Source organism: Erinaceus europaeus, chromosome 7, assembly GCF_950295315.1.
Source record: "Erinaceus europaeus chromosome 7, mEriEur2.1, whole genome shotgun sequence".
Lineage (NCBI taxonomy): Eukaryota > Metazoa > Chordata > Mammalia > Eulipotyphla > Erinaceidae > Erinaceus > Erinaceus europaeus.
In genome coordinates, this window is record NC_080168.1 from 71,372,027 (window position 1) to 71,386,790 (window position 14,764).

Consider the following 14,764-nt stretch of genomic DNA (forward strand, 5'->3'; position numbering starts at 1 on the left):
TGGCACTAAGCTTCTGTTATCATCAGCACTCAATGAGGACAGGATATGAGAGTGTCATGTATCAGAAAAGACAGAAACACCAACTGTTGGAGAGGCTACAGGGGGAAAGGAATCTCCAGTATTACTGGTGGGAATGCAAGTTGCTCCAATCCCTACGGAAAAAGGTCTGGAGAGTCATCAGAACTCTAGAAATGGACCTACCTTATGACCCAGCAATCCCTCTCCTAGGGATTTACCCAGGAAAAACAAAAGCACCTATCTGCAAAGAGCTATGCACACCAATGTTCATAGCAACACAGTTTGTAATAGCGCCAACTTGAAAGCAACCCAGATGCCCAAGGATAGAAGAATGGCTAAGAAAGTAGTTGTATATGTACACATATAGAGTAAGATACCATACAGCTGTTAAAATGATGAGGTCATCTCCTTTACAATATCACAGTCAGAATTTGAAGGTATCATATTGAGTGAGACAAGCCAGAAAGAGAAAGACCAATACCAATTGATCTCACAGATGGAACTGAAGAATAAAGGACAGTAAGGGTGAAACTTGCACTGAGTGTAGTGTATTGCACCAGAGCCAAGGACTCTGGAGAAGGAGGGAGAGGGACAAGATGAAGGGACACTGGGGTTTGGTGTGTCTCCTAGACACAAATCAAGGGGAGAAGAGAGGCTGTGCCTATGTGGTAAAGGCTGTATTGTAAACTTATCACCCTTCAATAAAAATTAAACAAAACAAACAAGCAGGCAAAAAAACAAAACAAACAAACAGGCCAATGTGGTACTCTTTACCAGCAGCTGCAAATAAGAATATGATGTGGCTGTCTAGGGTTCTCCTGACTTCTGTCCTGTGATTATTTCATGAAATAATCTAGCCCCCTACTCCCATCTCCCACAGAAGCATGTTTCTAGAGTAGTTATAGAGTCAAGAGTGTTAGCAGGAAATGTGTGAGAATAACCTACACACAGACAGTCATCAAGTATCCATGGACTATCTGTTTGGAAATGTTTGATGACATCGCTGCACCTAGGGATGTGATGTAGTCATGGAGAATAGTTTGATGAAAGAATTCCAAGTGCATAAGAAGAATGTTAGAAAGTTTTGCAAGGGGAGTTGGGCTGTAGCGCAGCGGGTTAAGCGCAGGTGGCACAAAGCACAAGGACCGGCATAAGGATCCCGGTTCGAACCTCGGCTCCCCACCTGCAGGGGAGTCGCTTCACAGGCGGTGAAGCAGGTCTGCAGGTGTCTTTCTCTCCTCCTCTCTGTCTTCCCCTCCTCTCTCCATTTCTCTCTGTCCTATCCAACAACGACGACAACAACAATAATAACTACAACAATAAAACAACAAGGGCAACAAAAGGGAATAAATAAATAAAATAAATATTTAAAAAAATTAGAAAAAAAGAAGAAAGTTTTGCAAGTGGGACAGATTGGAAGCCAGAAACGCATAGAAAAAGTAAAAGAGGGAGTCGGGCGGTAGCGCAGCAGTTAAGCGCAGGTGGTGCAAAGCACAAGGACCGGCATAAGGGTCTCGGTTCAAGCCCCCGGCTCCCCACCTGCAGGGGAGTCGCTTCACAAGTGGTGAAGCAGGTCTGCAGGTGTCTATCTTTCTCTCTCCCTGTCTCCCCCTCCTCTCTCCATTTCTCTCTGTCCTACCCAACAACGAAGGCATCAATAACAACAACAATAATGACTACAACAATAAAACAACAAGGGCAAAAACAAAGGGAAAAATAAATAAATAAATATTTTTTAAAAAGTTAAAAAAAAAGAAAAAGTAAAAGAGGGAGTCGGGCTGTAGCACAGCGGGTTAAGCGCAGGTGGCGCAAAGCACAAGGACCGGCGTAAGGATCCCGGTTCGAACCCCGGCTCCCCACCTGCAGGGGAGACTCTTCACAGGCAGTGAAGCAGGTCTGCAGGTGTCTATCTTTCTCTCCTCCTCTCTGTCTTCCCCTCCTCTCTCCATTTCTCTCTGTCCTATCCAACAACGACAACAACAATAATAACTACAACAATAAAACAACAAGGGCAACAAAAGGGAATAAATAAATAAAATAAATATTTAAAAAAAAAAGAAAAAGTAAAAGAAGTTTTAAGTGCAAATTTAGTGAAGGAGAGCATCCTTAATTCAGAAGTTTGTTTATTGTTTTGTTTAATAACTAAATATAATAAGCACTACACAAGCCAGGAGAGAGAATGCCCTAGCCCATGGGCTCACAATCTAAGAAAAACAAACAGGAATGGGACACATAGTCAGACACTTAACTTATTTTTCTGATAGAGAGACAGACAGACACAAGACACATCCCTGAACACTGCTCAGCTCTGGCATATATAGGCCTCTTGGCCCTCATGAGTCCTCTGCTGTAAGCCTATCTATCTCCCAGGCTGCTTTTTTTTTTTTTTCCCTCCTAGGATCTTTCCCATTAATATTGCCTTCCACTCAGTGCTTATAAGGAAAAATTTAGTGAGAAAACACCAAAAATGCTAAAGTGTTAATCTGACATAAGATTGAGTGAGTATTGCATTAACAGATAAACTGATTTCAAGGAAATTGAAAAGATGGCTAGGTGAATGAGGGGTGTGTCTTTAGATCTAAAGTAAGGTTGAATTTTGTGAAGATTAAGAAAACAGTGATAAAGTATCACTGAAAGGCATTGCTTGAACAAGTGAAATTATTAATTCAGGGAGAAAGATAAACACTGGATAATCTAAATGCATCAGTAGTGACTCACACCAACTTACTAAAGTATCCTTAGTTAAGCCACTAAAAGATAATTTTAGTATAAAAATTAGACATGACTATATTCCGCATATAAGTGAAACCATTATTTTTTATTATTTATTTACTTAGTCCCTTTTGTTGCCCTTGTTGTTTTATTGTTGTAGTTATTGTTGTTGTCGTTGTTGTTGGATAGGAGAGAGAGAGACATGGAGAGAGGAGGGGAAGACAGACAGGGGGAGAGAAAGACAGACACCTACAGACCTGCTTCACCACTTGTGAAGCGACTCCCCTGCAGGTTGGGAGCCAGGGGCTCGAACCAGGATCGTTACGCCGGTCCTTGCACTTTTGTGCCATGTGCGCTTAACCCACTGCGCTACTGCACTCATGTTCTCAGCTGCGTCATGTTCCTCATGGAAGTGGACCTGCCACAGAAACAAGAGCTGGGGGCCAGGCAGTGGCGCACCTGGTTAAGTGCTCACATCACAGTGTGCAAGGACCCAGATTCAAGCCCTTGGTCTCCACCTGTAGGGGAAAGCTTCACAAGTGATAAAGCAATGCTACAAGTGAATCTCTCCCTCTCTTATTTTATCTTTCTCTTTTTAAAAGAATTTATTTATTTTTTCATGAGAAAGATAGGAGAGAAAGAACCAGACATGACTCTGGTACATGTGTTGCCAGGGATTGAACTCAGTACCTCATGGTTGAGAATCCAATGTTTTATCCACTGCGCCACCTCCCAGACCACTCTCTCTCCTTATCTCCCTTCCCCTCTCAATTTTTATCTGTATCTATCCAATAATAAATAAATAAAAATACAAATAAATTTTAAAAAGAACATCTTTAAAAACAGAGCTGGTGTCTATGTTCAGGCTCTCTGCTGCTTTTTTTTTCTCAAGACAGAGAGTGAGAGATGGGGGGGGAGAGAGAGAGAGAAGAAGGCAAGACACCACACTGCTGCTCTACAAGTTATGAACTCCCCTCACCCTTCCCCCCCTGTGCAAATGCTCCTATGTGGAGTTTGGGGCCTCAAACCTGGCTCTTCTCGCCCCTTGGCTCCAGTTAAAGTGAAGTGTTGATACCATCAGGCTGGTGAAAAAGTTCCCCTGGATAGTACACTGCTTTGCCATGTGTGGAGCCCAAGTTTGAGCCCACCACCACCATACTGGAAGAAGTCCTGGTGCTGTGGTCTCTCTCTCTCTCTCTCTCTCTCTCTCTTACAAAAGAAACAAAACACTGCCTTCCATAAGGAACTCACTTTTGACAGAATTTTATAGTCACTTCTTTTATGTGGGGGTGAGGCAGGGAGTCCATTTCCTTTCACCAATAGTAGGTCCTAAAATGGCTTGCCTGAGTTACAGAAGGGTAACACTCTGAAAACTGAGAGACAGCAGTTTCCGGCCCACATGAGATACCTGTTCTCTCATTTCTTTAATTTTTTCCAGTCTCTTGAGTTTGGTGGCATATTCTTGGACTTCTTTTAATCCGATGTCGGTGCAGAGGCGAACCAAGAAGCGTAGACCTAAATGGTGAAAAGGATTTTAGCAAAGTCTTTACATGGAGTGTGGAGAATACACCCCAGATCCCTGGGGGCTCAGGGAGGCTGAGGCTCACAGGCAGTGCTTGCTTCTCTCCTGAGAAAGCACCAGTGTCCTCTGGCTCCACCTGCATTACCTCATACCACATCCTGGATCCGAAGTCCTCTTCCCACATGAGCTCTAATAGTCACAGCACTGCGACTACTGGCAGATCCTATGTGTTTTTCTTCCCACTAGATTCCAAGCTCCATGGAAGCAAGGGGTTTTTGCTCTGTTATACCTGGAGTGCTGTTAGGTATTACAAAAGCAAACGTAGGAGCAGTGCTAATCACCCGTTGCACTTATCACTACAGATATTCCACACATGTACATTTCGCTGATTTATAATAAGAGAATTCCAGGTCTTCGGGACAAGGGGACTATGGACTAGAAGGTCCTGTTGTCTTTTGCTGTTAGCACTGTTGGTATGCTTCTAAAAATGTTGGTATGCTTCTAAATTCTGCTTATAAGACCTTCTGTTTTGATCATCATGTTAGGTTCACTTGTACTGCTTAACGCTGTGGTCTATTTACATAATCATTGTTTTCATTGGTTTAATCCCCACTGGTTCGAGCACTTTTTCCTTCTCCCCACCCCTTATCCTATGTACTTCCTCTTCTTGACACTTCCGCCTCAGGAGACATAAAGGACAGTATTTTCTAATGAATAGAGATTAGATTGTTGAACTTCATCCCCGCTTGTCAATAAAGATTGAACTGCGTTCCCAGCACAGCCATGAGTCCCTGGTCGTCTCTCTCCCACCCGTGAAGCTAGCCCGGCATATGGCGCACCAGTGGGACCTAACCTGCCCATCCCCCAGATAAGTATAGCTGCTTCACTACCCATCCATCATGGGATACCTTTCTACTTATGAAGAGGTTTCCCAAAGCCTCTACTCTTTCTTCATGAGACAGTTTCTCTGTCTCTGGAACATTTTGCTCTGGGCCACACTTTGGTTCCCTGACTAGGAACTTTGGTTCCTTATGACCATGATCATAGAGCTTGGGAGATGCGCGGAGATTTCCCCTGGGACTTTCTGGACTCCCTCTCACATGTTTCCCACAGAGAAGGACTACTCTAACTTGAAGAGCAGTCTCCAGTACCCTGGCAGTCCCCAAGAATGGAGACACGTGGTTAGTTCTACCCTCCTGATTTGATTCTTTCTTCTGTGGGATCTTGGGGATGGATGCCTGCAATCTCGCAGGAACCGTCAGAAGAACCCTAAATGGAATTTTGAGGACCTTTTTGGACTAGGACACCCTCTGGGGGACTCATGATATGACATAGTGGAATCTAATAATCTGTTTCAAGTTGCTTTTTGTAAGAAAGTGATTTGAATGACTGAATTTTTGTATGACCCATTTTGCTGTGAGTATTCTGAAATTTAATTGACTTAAAAAAATGATGGATGCTGCCATGATTTCTAGAGACATCCAGAAACAGTCCAAAAAATTGTGTCTTTTTTTTCTCTTCTGGTATTTTTTACATCTTGGTATAAATGTTGAACATTTAATCCTGAAAACTGTATGAGTATGGGCGGGGTAGAGAGCACAATGGTTATGTTAATGATTCTCATGACTGAGGCTTCTAACCATGGTTCTCCTATAGAGCTTATACTGTTTAAACAACCTTGAAATCATACTAGAAAGGGCTTCCAAAATTATAAAAGTACTTAAACCCATTATAATGGAGCTATCAATTATAGTAAACTTCTAATCTGCTACAAGTTTTGCTTCACAAGTAAGTGAATTACAGCTGTCAAGTCTTCACATGAAAAAGCATCTGCTCAAATGGAATCCCTGGAAATCCATTTGGACCCCTGTCCTCTGACATCACCCACAAGATGGCATGGCTACAACGTACCCCCTGAAACCAATGGTGTGACCTGGCATGACCTGAAGAAACTGATTCACAGACTCCAAAGCTCCCTCTCTACAGAAAAGTGGAATTACAGTGGTTGACCTTCCCCATCAAGACAGACGTACAGCGTTTCATCCCCTGGCATTTCTCCTGATTGTCGACATTGAACTGACACTTCTATTGGACTTACTGGTACACCTCTTGGACACTTTACACAACTTTACAACAGCTTCCCTTTACGCTGCTGGGTTTCTCAAAGACTGACTGCAGCAGTCCATGGACTTTGCAGCCAGCTGCCTTGGGACTCTATAGGACATGCCCCCTCGCCTGCAGGCCCTGTGCCCAGAGGTAGGAAACACCCTTTTGCCTGATAGGCCCTGCCCTTTGAGGCAGGAAACGCCCCCTCAGGCCTCCCCTTGGCATCACACTGGTTCTTGCTGCTCTCCTACTTGTTCCTCCCTGTCTTGTGCCAGTTATTTTGAAAATGCCTGTATGATATAGGTTTCTGTTCACCCCACACTCCTGATACTTTGGCCATTAGTTAAAAAGAAAGGGGGAATGTTGGTATGCTTCTAAATTCTGCTTATAAGACCTTCTGTTTTTATCATCACGTTAGGTTCACTTTTATTGCTTAATGCTGTGGTCTATTTACATAATCACTGTTTTCATTGGTTTAATCCCCACTGGTTTGAGCTCTTTTTCCTTCTCCCCACCCCCTATCCTATGTACTTCCTCTTCTTGACACTTCTGCCTCAGGAGACTGCCTCAGGAGACATAAAGGACAGTATTTTCTAATGAATAGAGAGTAGATTGTTGAATTTCATCCCTGCTCGTCAATAAAGATTGAACTGCGTTCCCAGCTCAGCCATGAGTCCCTGGTCGTCTCTCTCCCACCTGCGAAGCTAGTCCAGCAACTGGCGCCCATACAGGGACCGGCATAGCACCATAGCAAAACATACACACAAGGAAAAGGCAGCACAGAAGTGAGCCTGGAGCTCAGGTGAGCTGACTACAATGGGAAAAAGGGAACAAGCCCTGAGTTGGGGTGCAGAGAAAGCATAGAGACGTCTGCATCCATTCCTGACCTGGCTCCACACCCCAGGGTCCCGCAGCTTCAGCCTTCTACCCTCCGGTGCTCAGCTCTGCTGTCTCCTGCAGACACCAACATGGGCACTTCCCTGGCGGCTGCCTAACCTGGCACCTCTACTGCTGCCTGTCTGGTACACCTCACCTCTGCTGACAGCTCTGTGTCCGCAACTTTACAATGGGGAGGGAGCACAAAGCTACAAAGCACACAGCAAGTCTGGGCTACTGCATCTCTCTTTTTGCTTTCAAGAAAAATTGAGAGGGAGGGAGAGAGGGAGAGAAAGAGGCAGAGGCAGAGGCAGACCATAGTTGGCACAGGCAATGGCAGGGGTCACACTCAGGACTTTACACATTAGAGACCAAAGCCTAATGCACAGTGCCCCATCTTCTCCTCTGGTAACCTGTGCATTCAGCTGCCCACCACTTCCCTCCTTGTCTGAATCTGTTTCAATAGGTGTGAAGTCAGGAACTTTCTCTTCTTCCTGAGAAGGAACTACTTTTTATTTGCTTACAAGCAGCCCTTCCCAGGAACCCCGCTTCCCTGTCAGTTGAGCCACAAGAATGTTTGGGACCAAGCAGATAGTGGAGTGGGAGCAGAGATGACAGATCTGTGACTCTGTGCTTTCCTTGTTCTCATTGTTGCCACTGCTGGTGTTCTAATACTTTCTGATTCATCAACTCCAGCAAGCTATTTGAAGAGAAATAAGTTCACACACATTTTCTATAAAGTTAACTTTCTAACTTTCATTTCTTTTTTTCTTTTCTTTTGTTTCATGGAAAGCATTTATTGGGAGAAAGGACAGAAAAGGAGAAGAAGGGGGAGTCGGGCGGTAGCAGAGTGGGTTAAGCGTAGGTGGTGCAAAGCACAAGGACCGGCATAATGATCCAGGTTCAAGCCCTTGGCTCCCCACCTGCATGGGAGTGGCTTCACAAGTGGTGAAGCAGGTCTGCAGGTATCTATCTGTCTCCTCCTCTCTCCATTTCTCTCTTTCCTATCCAAAAACTACAACAATAAAACAACAAAGGCAACAAAAGAGAATAAATAAATAAATAAATATTTAAAGAAAAAAGAAAAGGAGAAGAGGGGGCCAGTTGGTAGTATGTAGTGCTCCAAGTTAAGTGCACATAGTACGAAGTGCAAGGACCGGTGCAAGTATCCCAGTTTGAGCCCCCAGCTCCCCACCTGCAGGGGGTTCGCTTCACAAGCAGTGAAGCAGGTCTGCAGGTGTCTTTCTTTCTTTCTCTCTTTCTTACCCTCCTCTCTCAATTTCTCTCTGACTTATCCAACAACAACAATAATAACAGCAACAATAATGGAAAAAAGCCTCCAGGAGCAATGGGTTAGTAGTGCTGACAGCAAGACCCACTGATAACCCTGGAGGCAAAAAAAGAAAAGGCAAATAAAGTACAAGCCATGTAGGCAAATAATGTACAAGCCATGACTCTCCGAAAAAGAGAGACAAAGGCCTAAAGCTAACTTTCTAAGAAGGAAATGAGTAACACTTAAAATAAAGGAAATGGGTCGTTGCTGGCCAAATAGCAGTGCAGTACACATCCTAGACCCTCCTCTTTCCTGCAGGAAAGGCTGAATCATCAGCAGAGAAAGCCAGGTCTGAAGGAAGGCTGTGCAGCTGGAAAGGGGCTGGAGGATACATCAGGAAGTGTGACCCACTCTGGAGCACAGCCCAGCACACAGGGAGCAGACAGACACAGCACACAACCAGGATTCACACAAGGAGTGGTGGTGGTGGTGGTGGTGGAAAGGGCCTGCAGGGGCGGGGATTGAGGTCACTGGGCGGTCTCTGTGCTGGCGTGAGGCCCCTGTGTGAGCTAGGGAACCCACATATCAACCAGTGACCTCTGGGGGCAGGCAACTAGGGGTGCAGGCAGACTGTGGGAAGCAGAGGCCTCAACCTTGCTGCCAGGGGCTGCTGTTATAGAGCACCTGCTCTAAGCAGTCTGGGCCATCTGGGTTTTCATCCACCTGCTGAGCCTTGACTTAGGTCTGGACTTCAAGAGTAGGAAGGACTGTGAGAGGGAGACATTTTTTTTTTTTTTTTTTTTTGCCTCCAGGGTTATTGCTGGGGCTCATTGCCTACATTACAAATCCACTGCTTCTGGAGGCTATTTTTTTCCTTTTGTTGCCCTTGTTGTTTATCATTGTTGTTGTTATTATTATTGCTGTTGTTATTGTTGGATATGATAGAGAGAAATCAAGAGAGGAGCGGAAGACAGAGAGGGGGGAGAGAAAGACAGACACTTGCAGACCTGCTTCACTGCTTGTGAAGCTAACCCCCCCCCCTGTAAGTGAGGAGCCGGGGGCTCGAATCCTTACACTGGTCCTTGCACTTTGCCATGTGCACTTAACCTGCTGCACTACTGCCTGACCCCAGGGAGACATTCTTTACTGATGGCACTTGGTACTCAAGAGCTGAGGGTGGGGGCTGGGGGTGGGGGTTGCAAGCCAGCCCAGAGGGAAGGAGCCTGCAGAGACAGGCCCTTCACCTGGAACACCAGGGTCCCTGGGGATCCTGTTTCATTACACCTTCCAAAGGTATTCCCACTTTCTGTCACCCAGGATCCTATCCTGTATTGGCACTTGGCTGACAAACATTCAGACAGGTGCAAGGCTGCCAATACATAACACACAAAGTAACAGACACTACAGTATCCTTGTAGACAGCCTAGGAATATGCTGTGGTCTGTCTACACATCTGATCAAAGGTCTGTATTGCAAGTAAGCTACAGAAGATACTACTCAGCCAGCACATAGTGGGCAATATGCAGCAAACATCAAACAGGAGGAGGCAAAAATGTACCACAATTAATGGAGCAAACCAAACTCCAGGAAGAAGCTTAAGTACAGAAGTTCTAAACAATGGTTATAATATTTTTCTTTTTAAAATCAGAATACTGTTTATGGTGGTGTTGTGAGAGTCTTTTTGTAGAACCATTATGCTGTCTCCCCACCACTAGTCATACTACTACTAAATGAAACCAGATGAGCAATGAACAAAGATTTATAACAAGTACAGGGGGACAGGCAGTAGTGCAGTGGGTTAAGTGCACATGGTGCAAAGCGCAAGGACCAGTGTAAGGATTCCTGTTCGAGCCTCTGGCTCCCCACCTGCAGGGGGTCACTTCACAAGCAGTGAAGCAGATCTGCAGGTGTCTATCTTTCTCTCTCCCCCTCTCTGTCTTCCCTCCTGTCTCAATTTCTCTCTGTCCTATCCAACAACAACATCAATGGCAACAATAACAACAAGGGCAACAATGAGGGGAACAAAAATGGGAAAAAATAGCTTCCAGGAGCAGTGGATTCGTGGTGCAGGCACCAAGCCCCAGCAATAACCCTGGAGGCAAAAACAAACAAACAAAAACAAATACAGATAAATTAGTAAAAAGTACCAAACAGAAATAACAAACCTAAAAAGATAATCACTAAGTGACACAACACAACAGATGAGCCTAGCAGTAAACAAGCAGACATGGTTAGTTAATAAGAGTTAGGAAATAATGGCAGTGAAAACACTCAAGCAGAAATAAAACAGAAAATACAGGGGTACCAAAAGATGCAGAGAGGGAAAGGCACAGAAACTGTATCTGAAGAAATAATAGCTGAGGACTTTCTTGATATAGGAAAAGTACTAAACATACCAAGGGTCCCAATAAATATACCCAAAAGACATACTTCAAGCTTAGTTCAATTTAGTTGAACTGAAGATAAGAATGCAGGAGTATAAGCACCTAGTATAAGGAAACCTGATAAGAGTCTTTCACAACTACACAAGACAGAAAAAAATGGCCTATGATGTTCAAAGTTCTGAAGGGGAAGAATTTTCAATAAAGAACACTCTTACCTTGTCATACTATCAATTAACATAGAACAAAGGATAGAGAATTATATATATATATATATATATATATATCACAAACAGGATATATATATATATCACAAACAGGAAAAAATATATATCTAACATAAACAGGAAAAGGCAGAACAGTGAGTGAAGAACACAGATGTGTAAGTCCCAAGTCCTCCTGGTACCAGCAACAGACTTGTGAGGGAAGGCCTTTCCCCCCTGCTTTCAATTTCCTAGAGACATCCCAGGCAGAAGCCAGACAGGTCATTCCCTATATATAATATATATATATATATATATATATATATATATATATATATATATATATATATATGATAAGTGCATGTGGCGCAAAGCTTAAGGACCGGCGGAAGAATCCTGGTTCAAGCCCCCGGCTCCCCACCTATAGGGGAGTCGCTTCACAGGTGGTGAGGCAGGTCTGTAGGTGTCTAGCTTTTTCTCCCCTCTCTGTCTTCCCCTCCTATCTCCATTTCTGTCTGTCACATCCAACAATGACATCAGTAACAACAAGAACTACAACAATAAAACAACAAGGGTAACAAAAGGGAATAAATAAATATTTAAAAAATTAAAAAACAGATTTTATCACCACCAAACTGTCTTTGTAATAAACATCAGAGTCTTATAAAATGAACAGCAACCTCACCTAAAGTAGTAAGACACCAAGATGAAAACCAGAGTCAAAATAAATAAAGCAGGAACTAGCAAAGCAACAATGAAACTGAGAGCTATCCTCTTTTACAGATAAATACATTCCTAATCTTTTAGCTAGATTGATAAAAATGAGAGAAAACTCAAACACAATCAGGAATGAAAGAGGAGAAATCAACACAGGTATCATAAAAATATAAAGGACTTGGAGATTTGGGCAGTGGAGCATCTTGTTGAGAGCTCCCATGGTAAGGACTTGGGTTCAAGATCCTGGCCCCCACCTGAAAGAGGAAAGCTTCATGAGTGGTGGAGCAGTGCTGCAGGAGTCACTCTTTTTCTTTCCACTCTCTCCCTCTCTGTCTCTACCAGAAAAAGATATCAGGAGTAGCAGAGTTGTGCAGGCACTGAGCCCCAACAATAACCTTGGTGGCAAAACAAAACAAAACAAAACAAAACATAAAAAACCTAACTAAAAAAAAACCCTCAGATTTTAAAGAAGCTGTTATGAACAATTATATACCAACAAAATTGATCAACTAAAATAGTAACGTTTCAGATAAATAAGGTCTATCAAGACTGACACATGAAGAAAATCTAAATCCATGATGGCCCACAGTGTGGAAACTGAAATAGATTAAAACTCAGATGCCAGAACAAAAGTCCTGGCCCGCATGGCTTTAACACAGAATTTTACCCTGCTTTAAGGAATTTCAGCCTATTCTCCTCCAAATAGATTTCTGAGGTCAGGATAACTCTGATGTCAAAACCAGACAAGGACGCCTAACACAAACAGGAAAAGGCAGAACAGTGAGTGAAGGACACAGATGTGTAAGTCCCGAGTCCTCCTGGTACCAGCAACAGACTTGTAAGGGAAGGCCTTTCCCCCCTTAGTAGCTGCTTTCAATTTCCTTGAGACATCCCAGGCAGAAGCCAGACAGGTCATTCTCTGATTCCTGAACCACTGATACCACGGAAGAGAATAAAACTGCTTTGAGGTGACTTGGTTACCCAGCCACAGCTACAAGAGCCAGGACTGTGATTCAATCAGAGAGCTGCATGGTGCTCAAGGCTGAGTCCACTGCTGGATTAAATTCTACACAGGCAGGGTTTCATTCTCTTGGAATTGCTTTTTCCCCAATGCCTTTTAACTCACGGAAGGTGAAAAGAACAGAAAACATCAAACAAAAGGAAGTACTTTTGATTCAGGTAACATGAAATTTCTCTTGCCAGCAGCATCAGAAGATGATCAGTGTGCAACTGCATAAACTCAAGAGTTTTTCTCAATCTCAAAAAAGTGGAGTACGTGGATAGTTTAAAATAGTTTCTATATACTACCACCATACATATATATTTTAAACCTTTTTTTAAATTGCCACCAGGGTTGTTACTTTTTTTTTTTTTGCCTTTAGGGTTATCGCTGGGGCTCGGTGCCTGCACTATGAATCCACTGCTCCCGGAGGCCATTTTTCCCCCTTTCTGTTGTCTTTGTTGTTATTATTGTTATTGTTGTCACTGCTGTTGTTGTTGTTGAATAGGACATAGAGAAATCAGGAGAGGAGGGGAAGACAGAGAGGGAAAGAGAAAGACACCTGCAGACCTGCTTTACCGCCTGTGAAGCAATCCCCTTGTAGGTGGGGAGCCAGGGGCTCGAAATAGGATCCGTACACCAGTCCTTGTGCTTTGCGCCATGTGTGCTTAACCTGCTGCACTACCACCTGCCTCCCCCCCCTTTAAAAAATTTTCACTAGGGTTATTGCTTGGTGCTGACGCTACGAATCCACCATTCCCAATGAACATTTTTCTTTTTTTCTATTTTATTAAATAGGACAGAAATTGAGAGAGGAAGGGGAGATAGAGAAGGGGAGAGAAAAACAGATAGCTGCAGACCTGCTTCACCACTTGTGAAGCATCCTCCCTCTACAGGTGGGGAGCCGGGGCTTGAACCCAGATCCTTGTGCATGGTAGTATGTGTACCTAAACGGGTGTGCTATGCCTGAATCTCCTATTTATATTCTTTCAATTTTTTTTCATTTTATTAAATTTATTTATTTATTTATTTTTACTTACTTGGAAGGAGGGAAAGAGAGAGAGACAAAAAGAGAGGGGGCAGGGCAGTGGCTCACCAGGTTGAATGCACATGTCACCATGCATAAGGACCTGGCTCCCCAACTGCAGAGGGGAAGAAAGCTTCCTAAGTAGTGAAGCAGTGCTACAGGAGATTCTCTCTCTCTCTCTCTCTCTTCCTCTCTCTCACTCTCACTCTCTCCCCCTTTCCCTCTCAATTTCCCTCTGGCCTATTAAATAAAAAAAAGGTGGGTGGTGAGGAGAAGAGAGAGGAGAGATACCATAGCACAACACTAATTCATGGAGCTCATAGTGCTCCTGCGTGATGCCAGGGCTCAAACCCAGGGTCTTGCACATTCTACCTGGCAAGCTATCTCTGATCCTCACAAGTTACTATTTCTTTCTTTCCATTTTATTTTATTGGGGAGTGGTTAGTGGTTTATAGCATGATCTTTAACACAGAGGTACAATAATAACTTAGAATTCTTAAAATATCAATAATCAGGCGTGTGGAGATAGTGTAGCAATTTATCAAACAGACTTGCATGCCTGAGGCTCTGAGGTCTCAGGTTCAATTCCCAGCACTAACATCAACTAGAGCTGAGCAGACTTGATTAAATAAATAAATAAATAAATACTTGCTCTTCAAATTTCCTAAGACTTTGAAATACATATTTGCTCACTACTGAAGAGAACTGAAGAGTGCATTTCAGTCAAACAATAAATTATAAAAATGTGGACTTACAGAGGCTGGGCAGTAGTGCAGCAGGTTAAGTACACATGGCCCAAAGCACAAGGACCCGCTTAACGACCCCGGTTCCATCCCTGGCTCCCTACCTACAGGGGCGTTGTTTCACAAGTGGTGAAGCAGGTCTGTAAGTATCTATCTTTCGCTCCCCCCTGTCTCACCTCCTCTCTC

At 43.7% G+C, this 14,764-nt stretch overlaps 1 protein-coding gene across 4 annotated transcripts in view; it reads right to left on the bottom strand.

The window, feature by feature from the left end:
* The window catches only part of IFT88 (intraflagellar transport 88), a 99,499-nt gene that overhangs the window by 14,904 nt on the left and 69,831 nt on the right, over positions 1-14,764 (bottom strand). For all 4 annotated transcript variants that reach the window (XM_060194727.1, XM_060194728.1, XM_060194729.1 and 1 more), the window contains one exon: positions 4,139-4,245. In XM_060194727.1, the coding sequence (XP_060050710.1) occupies positions 4,139-4,245 (107 nt within the window). The remainder of the gene's footprint in view (positions 1-4,138; positions 4,246-14,764) is intronic.